At 45.3% G+C, this 16,806-nt stretch overlaps 1 protein-coding gene across 1 annotated transcript in view; it reads right to left on the bottom strand.

The window, feature by feature from the left end:
* Positions 1-11,406: 11,406 nt before the first annotated feature.
* LOC129830269 (solute carrier family 2, facilitated glucose transporter member 1-like) overlaps positions 11,407-16,806 on the bottom strand; it is a 47,573-nt gene continuing 42,173 nt past the window's right edge. The window contains exons 8-10 of the mRNA XM_055892718.1: positions 15,302-15,403; positions 14,987-15,190; positions 11,407-14,808 (exon numbers count right to left, since the gene is read on the bottom strand). Of these exons, the coding sequence (XP_055748693.1) occupies positions 14,605-14,808; positions 14,987-15,190; positions 15,302-15,403 (510 nt within the window). The 3' untranslated portion in view covers positions 11,407-14,604. The remainder of the gene's footprint in view (positions 14,809-14,986; positions 15,191-15,301; positions 15,404-16,806) is intronic.

Here is a 16,806-nt window from a genome sequence, read left to right on the forward strand (position 1 = left end):
AAGGGACTTGGACAAGTCCGAGTGCCAGCATAGGCTGAGCAAAGTCTAAACCGCGCTCAGCCTCGACTGTGATAGGCCAACAGACGCGTTGGAACTACGTCATCACGGTATAAGAACAGCTGTTTACGTACTTCCTGCCAGTTCCCTGTTCTACCCTGCGTGGAGATACAGCGAACCCGTATATACGAAAATTGTATTTGCCAATCATTGTCTGCGTTAATTAAACATAATTAAAGAAAGTTAGCAGACCTTGCTCTTTATTTATCCTGATACCAGATTTGTTACATGCAGAGCTTTCAACCTTTGGAAGCGATTACAGCCTTGAGTCTTCTTGGGTATGACGCTACAAACTTGGCACACCTACATTTGGTGAGTTTCACCCATTCTTCTCTGCAGATCCTCTCAAGCTCTGTCAGGTTGGATGGGGAGCATTGCTGCACAGCTATTTTCAGGTCTCTCCAGAGATGTTCGATCGGGTTCAAGTCCGGGCTCTGGCTGGGCCACTGAAGGTGTAAAAACGGACAGCTTATCTCCTTTCCAAGACCCCAACTTTCTTTTGCTTTTCCTATTGGAATAAGGTCATGCTAATCATCATAATTTTATTAGCCAATCAGCTGCCTTTCTTTCTGGGACTTAGAGGAATAATTAAAATTTTATTGCAATAATAATAACAACATTACACATAAATACAGGGACATTCCTGTGAATACAATGAAAAAATAAAATAGCGTAATACTCCACCAGGCAGGGCCTCAGGAAGTCTGTAGTTTACATTCTGATAACCAACTTGTTTTTCTCTCCTGCTTATTCTACCTCCTTAGAATACATTTCTTCTCTTTCTGATGTTTATTGTGCGTGCAGCTAAATGTAAGTGCCAAAATCCTGATGTCTTGTTGTTTGGAGCTAAATAGCGTCTGTTTTAAATATTAGCATTAGCATTGTCATCTGGAATTCATTACTATTTAGCATGCTTATTAGCGATTAGCATTATTTAGCATTTGTCTGGGGTGCTAAGCTATTTTCGTTTGTAGATCGTTCATGCTTATTATGTTTTATAATGTGCAGATATTTCTACATTGCTCTATTTTTTGTGAGTCTAGCATGTGTGTTTGGGTCCACATAGCCTGTTAAGTTGTGTGCTATAGCCTAAGTTCTCTTTTCTTTACAGAACCACACTTAGTATCAGAGAGAGTGGTGTTGTGTGTGGATCTTCATTAAACCCTTGAACTGGAACTACAGCTTCCTCGTCTTCTGAACAGACACCCTGTGGTTGTTGCTACCGGCCTAAAATCCAGCACCTAAGTTTTTTTTATCCCTTTTTATTGATCCTTTGAATTTATAAACTACCCATATTTTTCACGTTCCTTTGAGCCGGATTCAGTAACTGCCAAAGTCCAAGGATGCCAGTCTCCAGAGAAAATCCTCCACACATTGTGGTTCATCCCCGCCGTCACACTCCCCCCACTTCGTCTGGTTGACTATGAGGTAAGCTACGAGTCAAGACAGACAACACACACAACAGAAGGACATTCAGAGACTTGTCCCAAAGCCACTCCTGCATTGTCTTGGCTGTGTGCTTAGGGTCGTTGTCCTGTTGGAATGTAAGATGAACCTTCAAATAAAATCAAACATTAAAGTGACTAGTGTTGCATTATTAAATCGGCCAGTGATTCCAAGTCTATGTATATAGGGCAGCAGCCTCTAAGTTGCAGGGTTGTGTAACCGGGTGGAGCCGGCTAGTGATGGCAATTTAACAGTCTGATGGTCTTGAGATAGAAGCTGTTTTTCAGTCTCTCGGTCCCAGCTTTGATGCACCTGTACTGATCTCGCCTTCTGGATGATAGCGGAGTGAACAGGCCGTTGCTCGAGTGGTTGATGTCCTTGATGACCTTTTTGGTCTTCCTCTTACATCGGGTGCTGTAGGTGTCCTGGAGGGCAGGTAGTTTGCCCCTGGTGATGCGTTGGCCAGACTGCACCACTCTCTGGAGAGCCCTGCGGTTGCGTGCAGTGCAGATGCCGTACCAGGCGGTGATACAGCCCAACAGGATGCTCTCAATTAACCATCTGTAAAAGGTTTTACGGGCCAAGCCAAATTTCTTCAGCCTCCTGAAGTTGAAGAGGTGCTGTTGCGCCTTCTTCACCACACAATCTGTGTGGGTGGACCATTTTAGATTGTCAGTGATGTGTATTCCGAGGATCTTGAAGCTTACCACATTCTCCACTGCGGTCCCGTCGATGTGGATAGGGGCGTGCTCCCTGTGCTGTTTCCTGAAGTCCACGATCAGCTCCTTTGTTTTGTTGACGTTGAGTGAGAGGTAATATATTTATGGCACCACTCTCCCAGGCCACCCCCCACCTAGTAGTCAATGAACAGCATTCTTACATAGGGATTCCTCTTGTCCAGATGGGATACGGCAGTGTGCTGTGCAATGGCGATCTGTGGATCTATTTGAACGGTAAGCAAATTGAAGTGGGTCTAGGGTGTCAGGTAAGGTAGAGGTGATATGATACTTAACTAGCCTCTCAAAGCACTTCATGATGACAGAAGTGAGTGCTACGGGGAGATAGTCATTTAGTTCAGTTACCTTGCTTTCTTGGGTACAGGAACAATGGTGGACAATTTGAAGTAAGTGTGGACAGCAGACTGGGATAGGGAGAGATTGAATATGTTCGTAAAGACTCCAGCCAGCTGGTTTGCACTTGCTCTGAGGACTAGGGATGCCATCTGGGCCGGCAGACTTGTGAGGGTTAACACGTTTAAATGTCTTACTCATGTAGGGATGCCATCTGGGCCGGCAGACTTGTGAGGGTTAACACGTTTAAATGTCTTACTCATGTCGGCCACGGAGAAGGAGAGCCCGCAGTCCTTGGTAGCGGGCCGTGTCGGTGGCACTGTGGTATCCTCAAAGCGGGCAAAGAAGGTGTTTAGCTTGTCCGGGAAGCAAGACGTCGGTGTCCGCGACGTGGCTGGTTTTCTCTTTGTAGTCCGTGATTGTCTGTAGACCCTGCCACATATGTCTCGTGTCTGAGCCGTTGAATTGCGACTCTACTTTGTCTCTGTACTGACGTTTTTACTTGTTTGATTTCCTTACTGAGGGATTAACTACACTGTTTGTATTCTGCCATATTCCCAGTCAGCTTGCCATGGTTAAATGCGGTGGTTCTCACTTTTAGTTTTGCACAAATGCTGCCATCTATCCACGGTTTCTGGTTTGATTAGGTTTTAATAGTCACAGTGGGAACAACATCCCCTATACACTTCCTGATGAACTCCATCACTGTGTCTGTATACGTCAATGTTACTCTCAGAGGCTATGTCACGCCCTGACCTTAGAGATCCTTTTTATGTCTCTATTTTGGTTTGGTCAGGGCGTGAGTTGGGGTGGGCATTCTATGTTTTGTTTTTCTATTATTTTCTATTTCTATGTTTTGGCCGGGTATGGTTCTCAATCAGGGACAGCTGTCTATCGTTGTCTCTGATTGGGAACCATACTTAGGTAGCCCTTTTTCCAACTGTCATTGTGGGAAGTTGACTTTGTTTAGAGCACATAGCTTTTAGCTTCACGGTTTGTTTTTGTAGTGTTTATTGTTTTGTTCGGCGTCATTTTTATTAATAAAAGGAAAATGTACGCTCACCACACTGCACCTTGGTCCTCTTCTTTTAACGGCCGTGACAAGCTACCCGGAACAAATCCCAGTCCATGTGATCAAAACAATCTTGAAGCATGTATTCCGATTTGGTCAGACCAGCATTGAATGGACCTGAGCAAGGGAGGAGCAAAATGGAGCCGTGATCAGATTTGCCTAAGGGAGGGCAGGGGAGGGCCTTGTAGGTATTTCGAAAAGTTGAGTAGCAGTGGTCCAATGTTTTACCAACACGAGAACTACAGTCAATGTGTTGGTAGATCTTTCGGTAACATTTTCCTAAAATTTTCTTTGTTAAAATCCCCAGCTACAATAAATGCGGCCCCAGGATATGTCGTTTCTAGTTTTCATAAAGTCTGGTGTAGTTCTTTGAGGGCCATCATGGTATCGGCTTGAGGGGGAATATACACGGCTGTGACTACAACTGAAGAGAATTCTCTTGGGAGGTAATACGGTCGGCGTTTGATTGTGAGATTTTCTAGGTCAGGTGAACAAAGGGCTTGAGTTTCTGTATGTTATCACAATCACGCCAGGAGTAGTTAATCATGAAACATACATCCCCACCTTTCTTCTTCCCGGAGAGTTCTTTATTCCTGTCTGTGCGATGTACTGAAAACCCAGATGGCTTATGGACAGGGACAGTATATCCCAAGAGAGCCATGTTTCTGTGAAAGAGAGTAAGTTAAAATCCCTGATGTCTCTCTGGAAGGAGATCCTCTCCCTGAGCTTGTCTACTTTATTTTTTCAAAGACTGAACAATAGCGAGTAATATACTCAGAAGTGGTCAATGGTGTGCACGCCACCTGAGTCGGACTAGAAGTCCACTCCGAATACCTCTTCTCCGCCGGCGGTGTTTTGGAGCAGCCACTGGAATAAGTCGTATTCCTGGTCGTAATGCTGGGGAGTTACTGCCGCTCTAACATCCAAAAGTTCTTTATGTATGTAATAACACCAAACATTTTATGAGCTAATAATGTAAGAAATAACATACAAAAAAAACAAAATGCTGCAAAGTTGCTCAGGAGCTAGAAGCAGAGCTGCCAAATCTGTTGACGCCAAACACACAGACCTTCGCCTCAGTCTGAGGTTCTGAGTGCTCCGGAGCAGGTTTTCATCAAGAATCTCTCTGAACTTTGCTCCGTTCATCTTTCCCTCAAACCTGACTAGTCTCTTAGTCCCTGCCGCTTAAAAACAACCCCACAGCATTATGCTGCCACCACCATGCTTCACCGTAGGGATGGTATTGGCCAGGTGATGAGCGGTGCTTGGTTTCCTCCAGACGTGACGCTTGGCATTCAGGCCAAAGAGTTCAATCTTGGTTTCATCAGAGAATTAGAGAATCTTGTTTATCATGGTCTGAGAGTCCTTTAGGTGCCTTATGGCAAACTCCAAGCGGTCCGTCATGTGCCTTTTACTGAGGAGTGGCTTCTGTCTGATTGGTGGAGTGCTGCAGAGATGGTGGTCTTTCTGGAAGGTTCTTCCATCTCCACAAAGGAACTCTGGAGTTCTGTCAGAGTGACCATCGGGTTCTTGGTCACCTCCCTGACCAAGGCTGTTCTCCCCTGATTGCTCAGTTTGGCTCTAGGAATAGTCTTGGGGGCGCCAAACGTCTTCGATTTAAGAATGATGGAGGCCACTGTGTTCTTGGGGACCTTCAATGCTGCAGCCATTTTTTGGTACCCTTCCCCAGATCTGTGCCTTGACACAATCCTGTCTCAGGGCTCTAAGGACAATTCCTATGACCTCATGTCTTGGTTGTTGCTCTGACCGGTGTGTGCCTTTCCAAATCATTGAATTTTCCACAGCTGGACTCCAATCAAGTTGTAGAAACATCTCAAGGAGGATCAATGGAAACAGGATGCCCCTGAGCTCAATTTCCAGTCTCATAGCAAAGGGTCTGAACACTTATGCAAATAAGGTATTTCTGTTTTTTATTTTTCATAAATTTGCAAACATTTCTAAAAACCTGTTTTCGCTTTGTCATTGTGTGGTATTGTGTGTAGATTGATTAGGAAAATGTTTAATATTGTCAATTTTCGAATAAGGCTGTAATGTAACAAATGTGGAAAAAGTGAAGGGGTCTGAATACATTCCGAATGCACTGTTCATCAAACACATGGTTTCCAGATGTTTGATGCCATTCCATGTGCTCCGTTCAGGCCCTTATTACGAGCCGTTCTCACCTCTGCAGCCTCCTGTGATGTGGATCTGCCAAAAGGCAAAGGATTCATTCTCACCAAAAATCTAACTCCCACAGGGCCAGAATCATCTTTGTCATCATCAGGATGAGGCTCAAACTCAGCGGTCTTCACTGCATCTGCCACCACAGTTCATTCATCCACACTCTCGTCACGTTCAATTTCCTCCTGTAGCTCTTCCAAAAGTTCTGTGTGATCCACCACTCCAAATTGACCTTTTTTTCCTCTCCTCCATTTTACCCCCACCTCATGGCCACGAAGAAACACTTAATTGAAGAATCTCAACTGTTGACCAATCACCTAACGAAGGGGCGTAGACTTCGGCTTGCCTGATGAAAAATGTTTGTGTCCCCAAACAGCCAATAAAACCCTTGCAAAAGACCCAATAAACAACCTCACAAAATGTTGTCATAATGTATGAACAAACTGTTTCGGATGGGAAGCGTGTGGCCACCTTTAATATTTGAATTTTACAGGATGAAATCTCTTGGTATGCACCATGTCGTTTTCAAGTGTCCAAATTAAAAAAACGAACGAAGCAAACAAACAATATTTAGTAACAAGAATAATATGGTAACTTCTGTCTAATAATAATAACAATGTAATAATAGGCGCAGGCATAGTCTGGGTGCCAGTCTGTTTAGCAGAGACTGTTAACCCCTAAATAGAGACTGGCACCCAGACTAGCACAGGCAAGGCGAAGCAGAGAAGTTGAGAAGGAAGCAAACGGCATAAGGAATAATAGCGCTATCTGACGGCAAAAGGGCTATAATGTAGGGTGTGGTAAAGATACACTACATGACCAAAAGTATCTCATAAGAACATCTAATTTCAAAATCATGGGCATTAATATGGAGTTGGTCCCCCCTTTGCTGCTATAACAGCCTCCACTCTTCTGGGAAGGCTTTCCACTAGATGCTGGAACATTGCTGCAGTAACTTGCTTCCATTCAGCCACAAAAGCATTAGTGAGGTCGGGCGATTAGGCCTGCCTCGCGTTCCAATTCATCCCAAAGGTGTCCGATGGGGTTGAGGTCAGGGTTCTGTGCAGGCAAGTCAAGATCTTCCACACCAATCTCGCCAAACCATTTCTGTATGGACCTCGCTTTGTGCACGGGGGAATTGTCCTCCTGAAACAGGAAAGAGCCTCCCCCCCCCAAAAAAAAAAAATCTCAAAAAAATTATAAGCACAGAATCGTCTAGAATGTCATTGTATGCTGTAGCGTTAAGATTTCCCTTCACTGGAACTAAGGTGCCTACCCAAACCATGAAAAACAGCCTCAGACCATGTAACGGTGTTCCTCCTCCTCTTCATACGAAAAGGAGGAGTAGTGATTCGACCAACATGCAGCGGGTTGTGAATACATAATGAATTTATTAAGGTAAACGACGAAACACCAAAACAAACACTGGGAAGGATTACAAAATAACAAAAACGAATGTATACTGACCTAAACCATGAGTACTTACATAAAACACGAAGCACGTAGGAACAGGTACAGACTATGACAAACCGAACGAACAAACGCTACAGTCCCGTGTGGTGCAGACACAGACACGGACGACAATCACCCACAAACAAACAGTGAGAACAACCTACCTTAATATGACTCTCAATTAGAGGAAAACGCAAAACACCTGCCTCTAATTAAGAGCCATACCAGGCAACCCAAAACCAACATAGAAACAGAAAACATAGACTGCCCACCCAAAACTCACGCCCTGACCATCACACACATACAAAACAACAGAAAACAGGTCAGGAACGTGACAGAACCCCCCCCTCAAGGTGCGAACGCCGGGCGCACCAGCACAAAGTCCAGGGGAGGGTCTGGGTGGGCATCTGACCACGGTGGTGGCTCAGGCTCCGGACGCTGTCCCCACACCACCATAGTCACTCCCCGCTTCTGTATCCCCCTCCCAATGACCACCCTCCAACTAAAACCACCTAAATGAAAGGGCAGCACCGGGATAAGGGCCAGCACCGGGATAAGGGGCAGCACCGGGATAAGGGGCAGCACCGGGATAAGGGGCAGCACCGGGATAAGGGGCAGCACCGGGATAAGGGGCAGCACCGGGATAAGGGGCAGCACCGGGATAAGGGGCGGCAGGTCCTGGCTGAGGGACTCTGGCAGGTCCGGGCTGAGGGGCTCTGGCAGGTCCGGGCTGGGTGGCAGCTCCGGACTGAGTGGCAGCTCCTGACTGTAGGGCAGCTCATGACTGTAGGGCAGCTCATGACTGTAGGGCAGCTCATGACTGTAGGGCAGCTCATGACTGTAGGGCAGCTCATGACTGTAAGGCAGCTCATGACTGTAGGGCAGCTCATGACTGTAGGGCAGCTCATGACTGTAGGGCAGCTCATGACTGTAGGGCAGCTCATGACTGTAGGGCAGCTCATGACTGTATGGCAGCTCATGACTGTGAGGCAGCTCATGACTGCAGGGCAGCTCATGACTGTAGGGCAGCTCCTGACTGGCTGGCGGCTCCTGACTGGCGGCTCTGGCAGCTCCTGACTGGCTGGCGGCTCTGGCAGCTCCTGACTGGCTGGCGGCTCTGGCAGCTCCTGACTGGCTGGCGGCTCTGGCAGCTCCTGACTGGCTGGCGGCTCTGGCAGCTCCTGACTGACGGACGGCTCTAGCGGCTCCTGACTGACGGACGGCTCTAATGGCTCGGGACAGACGGGCGGCTCTAATGGCTCGTGGCAGACGGATGGCTCAGAAGGCGCTGTGCAGACGGATGGCTCAGAAGGCGCTGGGCAGACAGATGGCTCAGACGGCGCTGGGCAGACAGATGGCTCAGACGGCGCTGGGCAGACAGATGGCTCAGACGGCGCTGGGCAGACAGATGGCTCAGACGGCGCTGGGCAGACAGATGGCTCAGACGGCGCTGGGCAGACAGATGGCTCAGACGGCGCTGGGCAGACAGATGGCTCAGACGGCGCTGGGCAGACAGATGGCTCAGACGGCGCTGGGCAGACAGATGGCTCAGACGGCGCTGGGCAGACAGATGGCTCAGACGGCGCTGGGCAGACAGATGGCTCAGACGGCGCTGGACAGACAGATGGCTCAGACGGCGCTGGACAGACAGATGGCTCAGACGGAGCTGGGCAGACAGATGGCTCAGACGGAGCTGGGCAGACAGATGGCTCAGACGGAGCTGGGCAGACAGGCAGTGCAGAAGGCGTTGGGCAGACGGCCGACTCTGCCCTGCTGAGGCGCACAGTAGGCCTGGTGCGTGGTGCCGGAACTGGGGGTACCGGGATGACGGCACGCACTTCAAGGCTAGTGCGGGGAGCAGGGACGGGGCACACTGACCTCTCGAAGCGCAATATAGGCCTGGTGCGTGGTACCGGAACTGGAGGTACCGGGCTGAGGGCACGCACCTCAGGGCGAGTGCGGGGAGAAGGAACAGTGTGTACAGGGCTCTGGAGACGCACAGATGGCTTAGTGCGTGGTGCCGGAACTGGAGGCACTGGGCTGGAGACACGCACCATCGGGAGAGTGCGTGGAGGAGGAACAGGGCTCTGGAGACACACAGGTGGCTTAGTGCGTGGTGCCGGAACTGGTGGTACTGGGCTGGGGCGAGGAGGTAGCGCCGGAAATACCGGACCGTGTAGGCGTACTGGCTCCCTTGAGCACCGAGCCTGCCCAACCTTACCTGGTTGCATGCTCCCCGTAGCCCGTCCAGTGCGGGGAGGTGGAATAACCCGCACTGGGCTGTGTTGGCGAACCGGGGACACCATGCGTAAGGCTGGTGCCATGTAAGCCGGCCCAAGGAGACGTACTGGTGGCCAGATATGTAGGGCCAGCTTCATGACATTTGGCTCAATGCCCAATCTAGCCCTACCAGTGCGGGGAGGTGGAATAACCCGCACTGGGCTATGCACATGTACAGGAGACACCGTGCGCTCTACTGCGTAACACGGTGTCTGCCCGTACTCCCGCTCTCCACGGTTAGCCTGGGAAGTGGGCGCAGGTCTCCTACCTGCCCTCGGCCCACTACCTCTTAGCCCCCCCCCCCAAGAAATTTTAGGGTAGTACTTGCAGGCTTCCAGCCTTGCTTCCGTGCTGCCTCCTCATAACGTCGCCTCTCCGCTTTAGATGCCTCCAGCTCCGCCTTGGAACGGCGACACTCCTCTGGCTCTGCCCAGGGTCCTTTACCGTCCAGGATCTCTTCCCATGTCCAATCCTCCTTTTCCCACTGCTGCTGTCGTTGCTGTCCGTTAACCCGCTGCTTGATCTGGGTTTGGTGGGTGATTCTGTAACGGTGTTCCTCCTCCTCCTCTTCATACGAAGAGGAGGAGTAGTGATTCGACCAACATGCAGCGGGTTGTGAATACATAATGAATTTATTAAGGTAAACGACGAAACACGAAAACAAACACTGGGAAGGATTACAAAATAACAAAAACGAATGTATACTGACCTAAACCATGAGTACTTACATAAAACACGAAGCACGTAGGAACAGGTACAGACTATGACAAACCGAACGAACAAACGCTACAGTCCCATGTGGTACAGACACAGACGACAATCACCCACAAACAAACAGTGAGAACAACCTACCTTAATATGACTCTCAATTAGAGGAAAACGCAAAACACCTGCCTCTAATTAAGAGCCATACCAGGCAACCCAAAACCAACATAGAAACAGAAAACATAGATTGCCCACCCAAAACTCACGCCCTGACCATCACACACATACAAAACAACAGAAAACAGGTCAGGAACGTGACAGACCATTATTCCTCCTCCAACAAACTTTACAGTTAGCACTATGCATTTGGGCAGGTAGCATTCTCTTGGCATCCGCCAAACCCAGATTAGTCCATCGGACCGCCAGATGGTGAAGCATGATTCATCACTCCAGAGAACGCATTTCCACTGCTCCAGAGTCCAATGGCGGTGAGCTTTACACCACTCCAGCCGTCGCTTGGTATTGCGCATGATGATCTTAGGCTTGTGTGCAGCTGCTTGGCCATGGAAACCCATTTCATGAAGCTCCAGACGAAAAGTTATTGTGCTGACATTGCTTCCAGAGGCAGTTTGGAACTCTGTAGTGAGTCGAGGACAATTTTTACGCGCTATGTGCTTCAGCGCTTGGAGGTTCCGTTCTGTGAGCTTGTGTGGCCTACCACTTCGTGGCTGAGCCATTGTTGCTCCTAGATGTTTCCACTTCACAGTAACAGCACATACAGTTGACGGGGGCAGCTCTAGCAGGGCAGAAATTTGATGAACTGACTTGTTGGAAAGGTGGCATCCTATGACGATACCACGTTGAATGTCACTGAGCTCTTCATTAAGGGCATTCTCCTATTTGTCTATGGATATTGCATGGCTGTGTGCTCGATTTTATACACCTGTCAGCAACGGGTGTGGCTGAACTAGCCGAATCCACTCATTTGAAGGGGTGTCCACATACTCTTGTATATATAGTGTATGTCAAAATTATACTACAAAAATGATAATTTCATAAATAATTATATTCTAATATGATTTGGGTAACTTTCAACTCTCTTTTTGAATGTGTTGACCAAAGAAGACACACCCATGAAAGTGGTTCTCTGTGTGCAGCTTGTTTTTATTGAGCAAAATATCCAGCTACCATACAATATATCATAAAAAAAGGGGAAGAGCTGTCAGTAGAGCAGTCGTGGCACTTTGTTTTAACATAAAAGATAAAGAAAACACAAAAAATCTCCTTCTGCTGCCTACTTCCCCATCCCCCTAGGCACTACACACAGATTAGCGTTTTCTTTTTGGTAGGCTACACAATAGAATTGTACAGCTCACTAATAAATAATTTGTTTTGTAAAATGATACAGAACTCTGTAACTGACAAGTTAGAGCTTACATGGGATTATACTCTTATTCTGGTTATACAACTACAATGATTTATTGTGTCTATTATTTACAGCATGTGTCCAATACTAAAGAAAAAGTCACTATGCATAAAGCAGTGACTTGTGGTGCGCACTCACGCGCACACACACACACACACACACACACACACACACACACAAAACACTACATTGTATTGTTCAAACAAGACAAGGATAAAAATCAGTAAATTCCTAAATGTTTTGCCTTAGCTGATTGACAGACTACGAATCCCCTTCTGTAGAGTCACCCTCTAAAATCCATAGGTTCAAGTGGAGTTGTATGCGAAATCTGCTAATATAAAAGTATATATTTAAATTTGCTGATATCATTGTCCTACACTCTTCGAAAAAAAGGATTCCGAAAGGATTCTTAGGCTTTCCCCATAAGATAAATGTTTTTGGTTCCAGGTATAACCCTTTTTGGTTCCAGGTAGAACCCTTTTGGGAGTACAGAACCCTTTGTGGAAATGGTTTTACATGGAACCAAAAAGTTATACCTGGAACCAAAAATATTTATCTTCAAAGTGTTCTCCTATGGGGACACCTGAAGAACACTTTTAGGTTCTAGATAGCGACTTTTTTTCTAAGAGTGTACTTAGTAACTGTGAAGCTTAGTCTTCGGTGTATATGATAGATAACACCGTAATAACAAGACGCTTTAATGCCCAATATTTCATTTGAAAAGGATACCCTGTGAACACCCCCTTGTATAATATATCAGAGGCAGCAAGCCAACTTCATCACCATCATCTGGCATCAACTGCGTCACCATTATCTGGCATAACCATCATAAAACCATCATCTCATTTTAGGAGCCTGAGATCGCTGATCTGTTGAGGGAGTCCTGCTCTATGGCTATGACAATGTCTCAATCAATCAATCAATCAATTTTATTTTATATAGCCCTTCGTACATCAGATAATATCTCGAAGTGCTGTACAGAAACCCAGCCTAAAACCCCAAACAGCTAGAATGCAGGTGTAGAAGTCTCCTATTCTTTGATTTGTTATGTGTTAGCTATATGTGTAAGCCAACTATGCCTGTTATGTCATGTGTTATATGTGTAAGCCAAGTATGCCTAGTATGTTTATGTTTGTACATTTTTGAACCATTTATTTAAGAGGACCATAATGGAAATATATCTAAAACATGGTTTGTGTCATGCTTGATGATTTTAAATGCATTATTCACATTTGTGGTTGTATATTGTTTAACATGGTCAAATAAAATCTATCTATCTATCTATGTATGTACAGTTGAAGTCGGAAGTTTACATACACCTTAGCCAAATACATTTAAACTTATTTTTTTTTCCTAGTAAGAATTCCCTGTCTTAGGTCAGTTAGGATCACCACTTTACTTCAAGAATTTGAAATGTCAGAATAATAGTAGAGAGAATTATTTATTTCAGCTTTTATTTCTTTCATCACATTCCCAGTGTGTCACAAGTTTACATACACTCAATTAGTATTTGGTAGCATTGCCTTTAAATTGTTTAACTTGGGTCAAACATTTCAGGTAGCGTTCCATAAGCTTCCCACAATAAGTTGGGTGAATCTTGGCCCATTCCTCCTGACAGAGCTGGTGCAACCGAGCCAGGTTTGTAGGCTTCCTTGCTCACATTTTTTCCGTTCTGCTCACACATTTTCTATAGGATTGAGGTCAGGGCTTTGTGATGGCCCCTCCAATACTTTGACTTTGATGTCCTTAAGCCATTTTTCCACAACTTTGGAAGTATGCTTGGGGTCATTGTCCATTTGGAAGACCCATTTGCGACCAAGCTTTAACTTCCTGACTGATGTCTTGAGATGTTGCTTCAATATATCCACATAATTTTCCTACCTCATGATGCCATCTATTTTGTAAAGTGTACCAGACCCTCCTGCAACAAAGCACCCCCACAACATGATGCTGCCATTGGCAGATTCACGGTTGGGATGGTGTTCTTCGGCTTGCAAGCCTCCCCCTTTTTCCTCCAAACATAACAATGGTCATTATAGCCAAACAGTTCTATTTTTGTTTCATCAGACGAGAGGACATTTCTCCAAAAAGCATGATCTTTGTCCCCATCTGCAGTTGCAAACCGTAGTCTGGCTTTTTTATGGCGGTTTTGGAGCAGTGGCTTCTTCCTTGCTGAGCGGCCTTTCAGGTTATGTCGATGTAGGACTTGTTTTACTGTGAATATAAATACTTTTGTACCTGTTTCCTCCAGCATCTTCACAAGGTCCTCTGCTGTTGTTCTGGGATTGATTTGCACTTTTCCCACCAAAATACGTTAATCTCTAGGAGACAGAACGCGTCTCCTTCCTGAGCGGTATGACGGCTGCGCGGTCTCATGGTGTTTATACTTGCGTACTATTGTTTGTGCAGATGAACGCGGTACCTTCAGGCGTTTGGAAATTGCTCCCAAGGATGAACCAGACTTTTTTCTGAGGTCTTGGCTGATTTCTTTTGATTTTCCCATGATGTCAAGCAAAGAAGCACTAACTTTGAAGGTAGGCCTTGAAATACATCCACAGGTACACCTCCAATTGACTCAAACGATTTCAATTAGCCTATCAGAAGCTTCTAAAGCCATGACATAATTTTCTGGAATTTTCCAAGCTGTTTAAAGGCACAGTCAACTTAGTGTATGTAAACTTCTGACCCACTGGAATTGTGATACAGTGAATTATAAGTGAAATAATCTGTCTGTAAACAATTGTTGGAAAAATTACTTGTGTCATGCACAAAGTAGATGTCCTAACCAACTTGCCAAAACTATAGTTAACAAGAAATTTGTGGAGTGGTTGAAAAACTAGTTTTAATGACTCCAACCTAAGTGTATGTAAACTTCCGACTTCAACTGTATGTATGTATCGGTGTTGTCGGAGGGCTTAGAGTTGGGAGTCGGCTCCCCCCAGGCTGTTCATCTCCTCAGGCGCATACTTCTCCCCTGCCTCTCCGGCATCATGGCGGAAGCCAGCAGCGATCTCGTCAAATGATCGTCCCTTGGTTTCGGGCACCATGAAGTAGGTGAAGACGAAGAAGCCCAGCAGCAGCACGGTAAAGATGATGAAGACGTAGGGGCCACACAGTTGCTACAGAGAATACAGAAAAGTTACATTATTTTCACAATTTCCAAATTGAAAGTGGAAGTCATAAGCACTATTATAGAACTATATAATAGATATAATAATATATACTATCAATGTATACTAATTCATATAATACGAAAATGAGCCATTAATGCAATAGTAATTGTTTCTGTCTCCTTACCTCAACGTATTGGAAGGTCATGCCCACTATAAAGTTAGCTGTCCAGTTAGAGAATCCAGCCACGGCAAAGGCAGAGGGCCGAGGACCTTGGCTGAAGAGCTCAGCCACAATGAACCATGGGATGGGGCCTGGGCCAATCTCAAAGAATGCCACGAAGCTGAAGATGGCCACGATGCTAACGTACGACATCCATGGCAGCTGGTCCTGAGGCAAGACACATCAGTAGAGGAGTCTGGTTGAAGTAGCCGTGTACACAAAATATAATATAAGCATATCCATGATGTTTTTGTTCCTTTAGTGCACCATTATACATACAAGCAGTGCCATGGCAACTGTCATCAGGACCGCTGAGAATGCCATCCCCAGTAACCCAGTGAGGTGAAGGGATCTTCGCCCAGCACGCTCCACAATGAATAGCTATATAAAGAGAGCGAGGAAGAGGAGAAGAAAGGTGGTGTTGGGGAGTGGCTACATTTCAAAGACACATTAGTCTGTTTCATTTTCCACCTATACTAGAAGAAAAAAAACATTTAAAATATATTTTTTATCCATTTTTTGGGGATAAATATGAAATGTTAAATTTTTTTAAACATATTTTACGGAATGTATTTAAAATTCATATATAAACGTATGTGAAATGTATATCACAATATACACTGAGTGAACAAAACATTAAGAACACCTTCCTAATATTGAGTCCAGTTGCACCCCCTTTTACCCTCAGAACAGCCTCAATTCATCGGGCCATGGACTCTACAAGGTGGCGAAAGGATTCCACAGGTATACTGGCCCATGTTGACTCCAATGCTTCCCAGAGTTGTGTAAAGTTGGCTGGATGTCCTTTGGGTGGTGGACCATTCTTGATACACACGGGAAACTGTTGAGCATGAAAAATCCAGCAGCATCGCCTGGCACCTACTACCATACCCTGTTCAAAAGCCCTTAAATATTTTGTCTTGCCCATTCACCCTCTGAATGGCACACATACACAATCCATGTCTCAATTGTCTCAAGGCTTAAAAATCCTTCTTTAAACTGTTTCCTCCCCTTCATCTATACTGATTGAAGTAGATTTAACAAGTGACATCAATAAGGGATCATAGCTTTCACCTGGATTCCACAACTCAATATTAGGAAGGTGTCCTTAATGTTTTATACACTCAGTGTATGTTAAATGCATTGGAAAATGTAATTCATGTATTCTAAAGTACATTCTGAAATTCATTAAATAATGTTTCCACATGTATTTAGTGATACATTTAGGAAATATATTTTATGTATTTGTAAATGTCTTTTCAATTATATTATGACACGTTCTCCCATGGGTGACCCAACGAGTTCAAACCAAGGCCACACCTCCAAGAAGCCACGCCCCCAGATTGTCTAATAGGATGCCGCAGCTACAATATATTTGCTCAGAATGTATTTTTATTGTAGTTGAGACATATCAAAAGTATACCGAAAGCACTAAAATGCATTTACATTTAAAATCATGTAATGATTTTTTCATTATTTAATGAAGCTGAAGAGAGGCAATTACCATATAGTCTTTTACATTTTTATTTAACCTCTTGAGACAGGAAACATATTTTTTTATGAAGTTGAACATGCACTCTTTATGACAATGTTAAAATTATATCAATGCCAACATTTTGTGTAAAAATAGTAATTAACCCACTCTGAAGGGACAAACTATGTCATATGCCAAATTAGGAACTGCTTTGGCCACCCTGTAGACTAGATATCTTAGCCATGCATTTCTGGAATTGTCAGGCATTACATGCATTTGAGCAAAGAGGGAAATGTATGTACATGTATTT

This window comes from Salvelinus fontinalis, chromosome 31, assembly GCF_029448725.1.
Source record: "Salvelinus fontinalis isolate EN_2023a chromosome 31, ASM2944872v1, whole genome shotgun sequence".
Taxonomy (NCBI): domain Eukaryota; kingdom Metazoa; phylum Chordata; class Actinopteri; order Salmoniformes; family Salmonidae; genus Salvelinus; species Salvelinus fontinalis.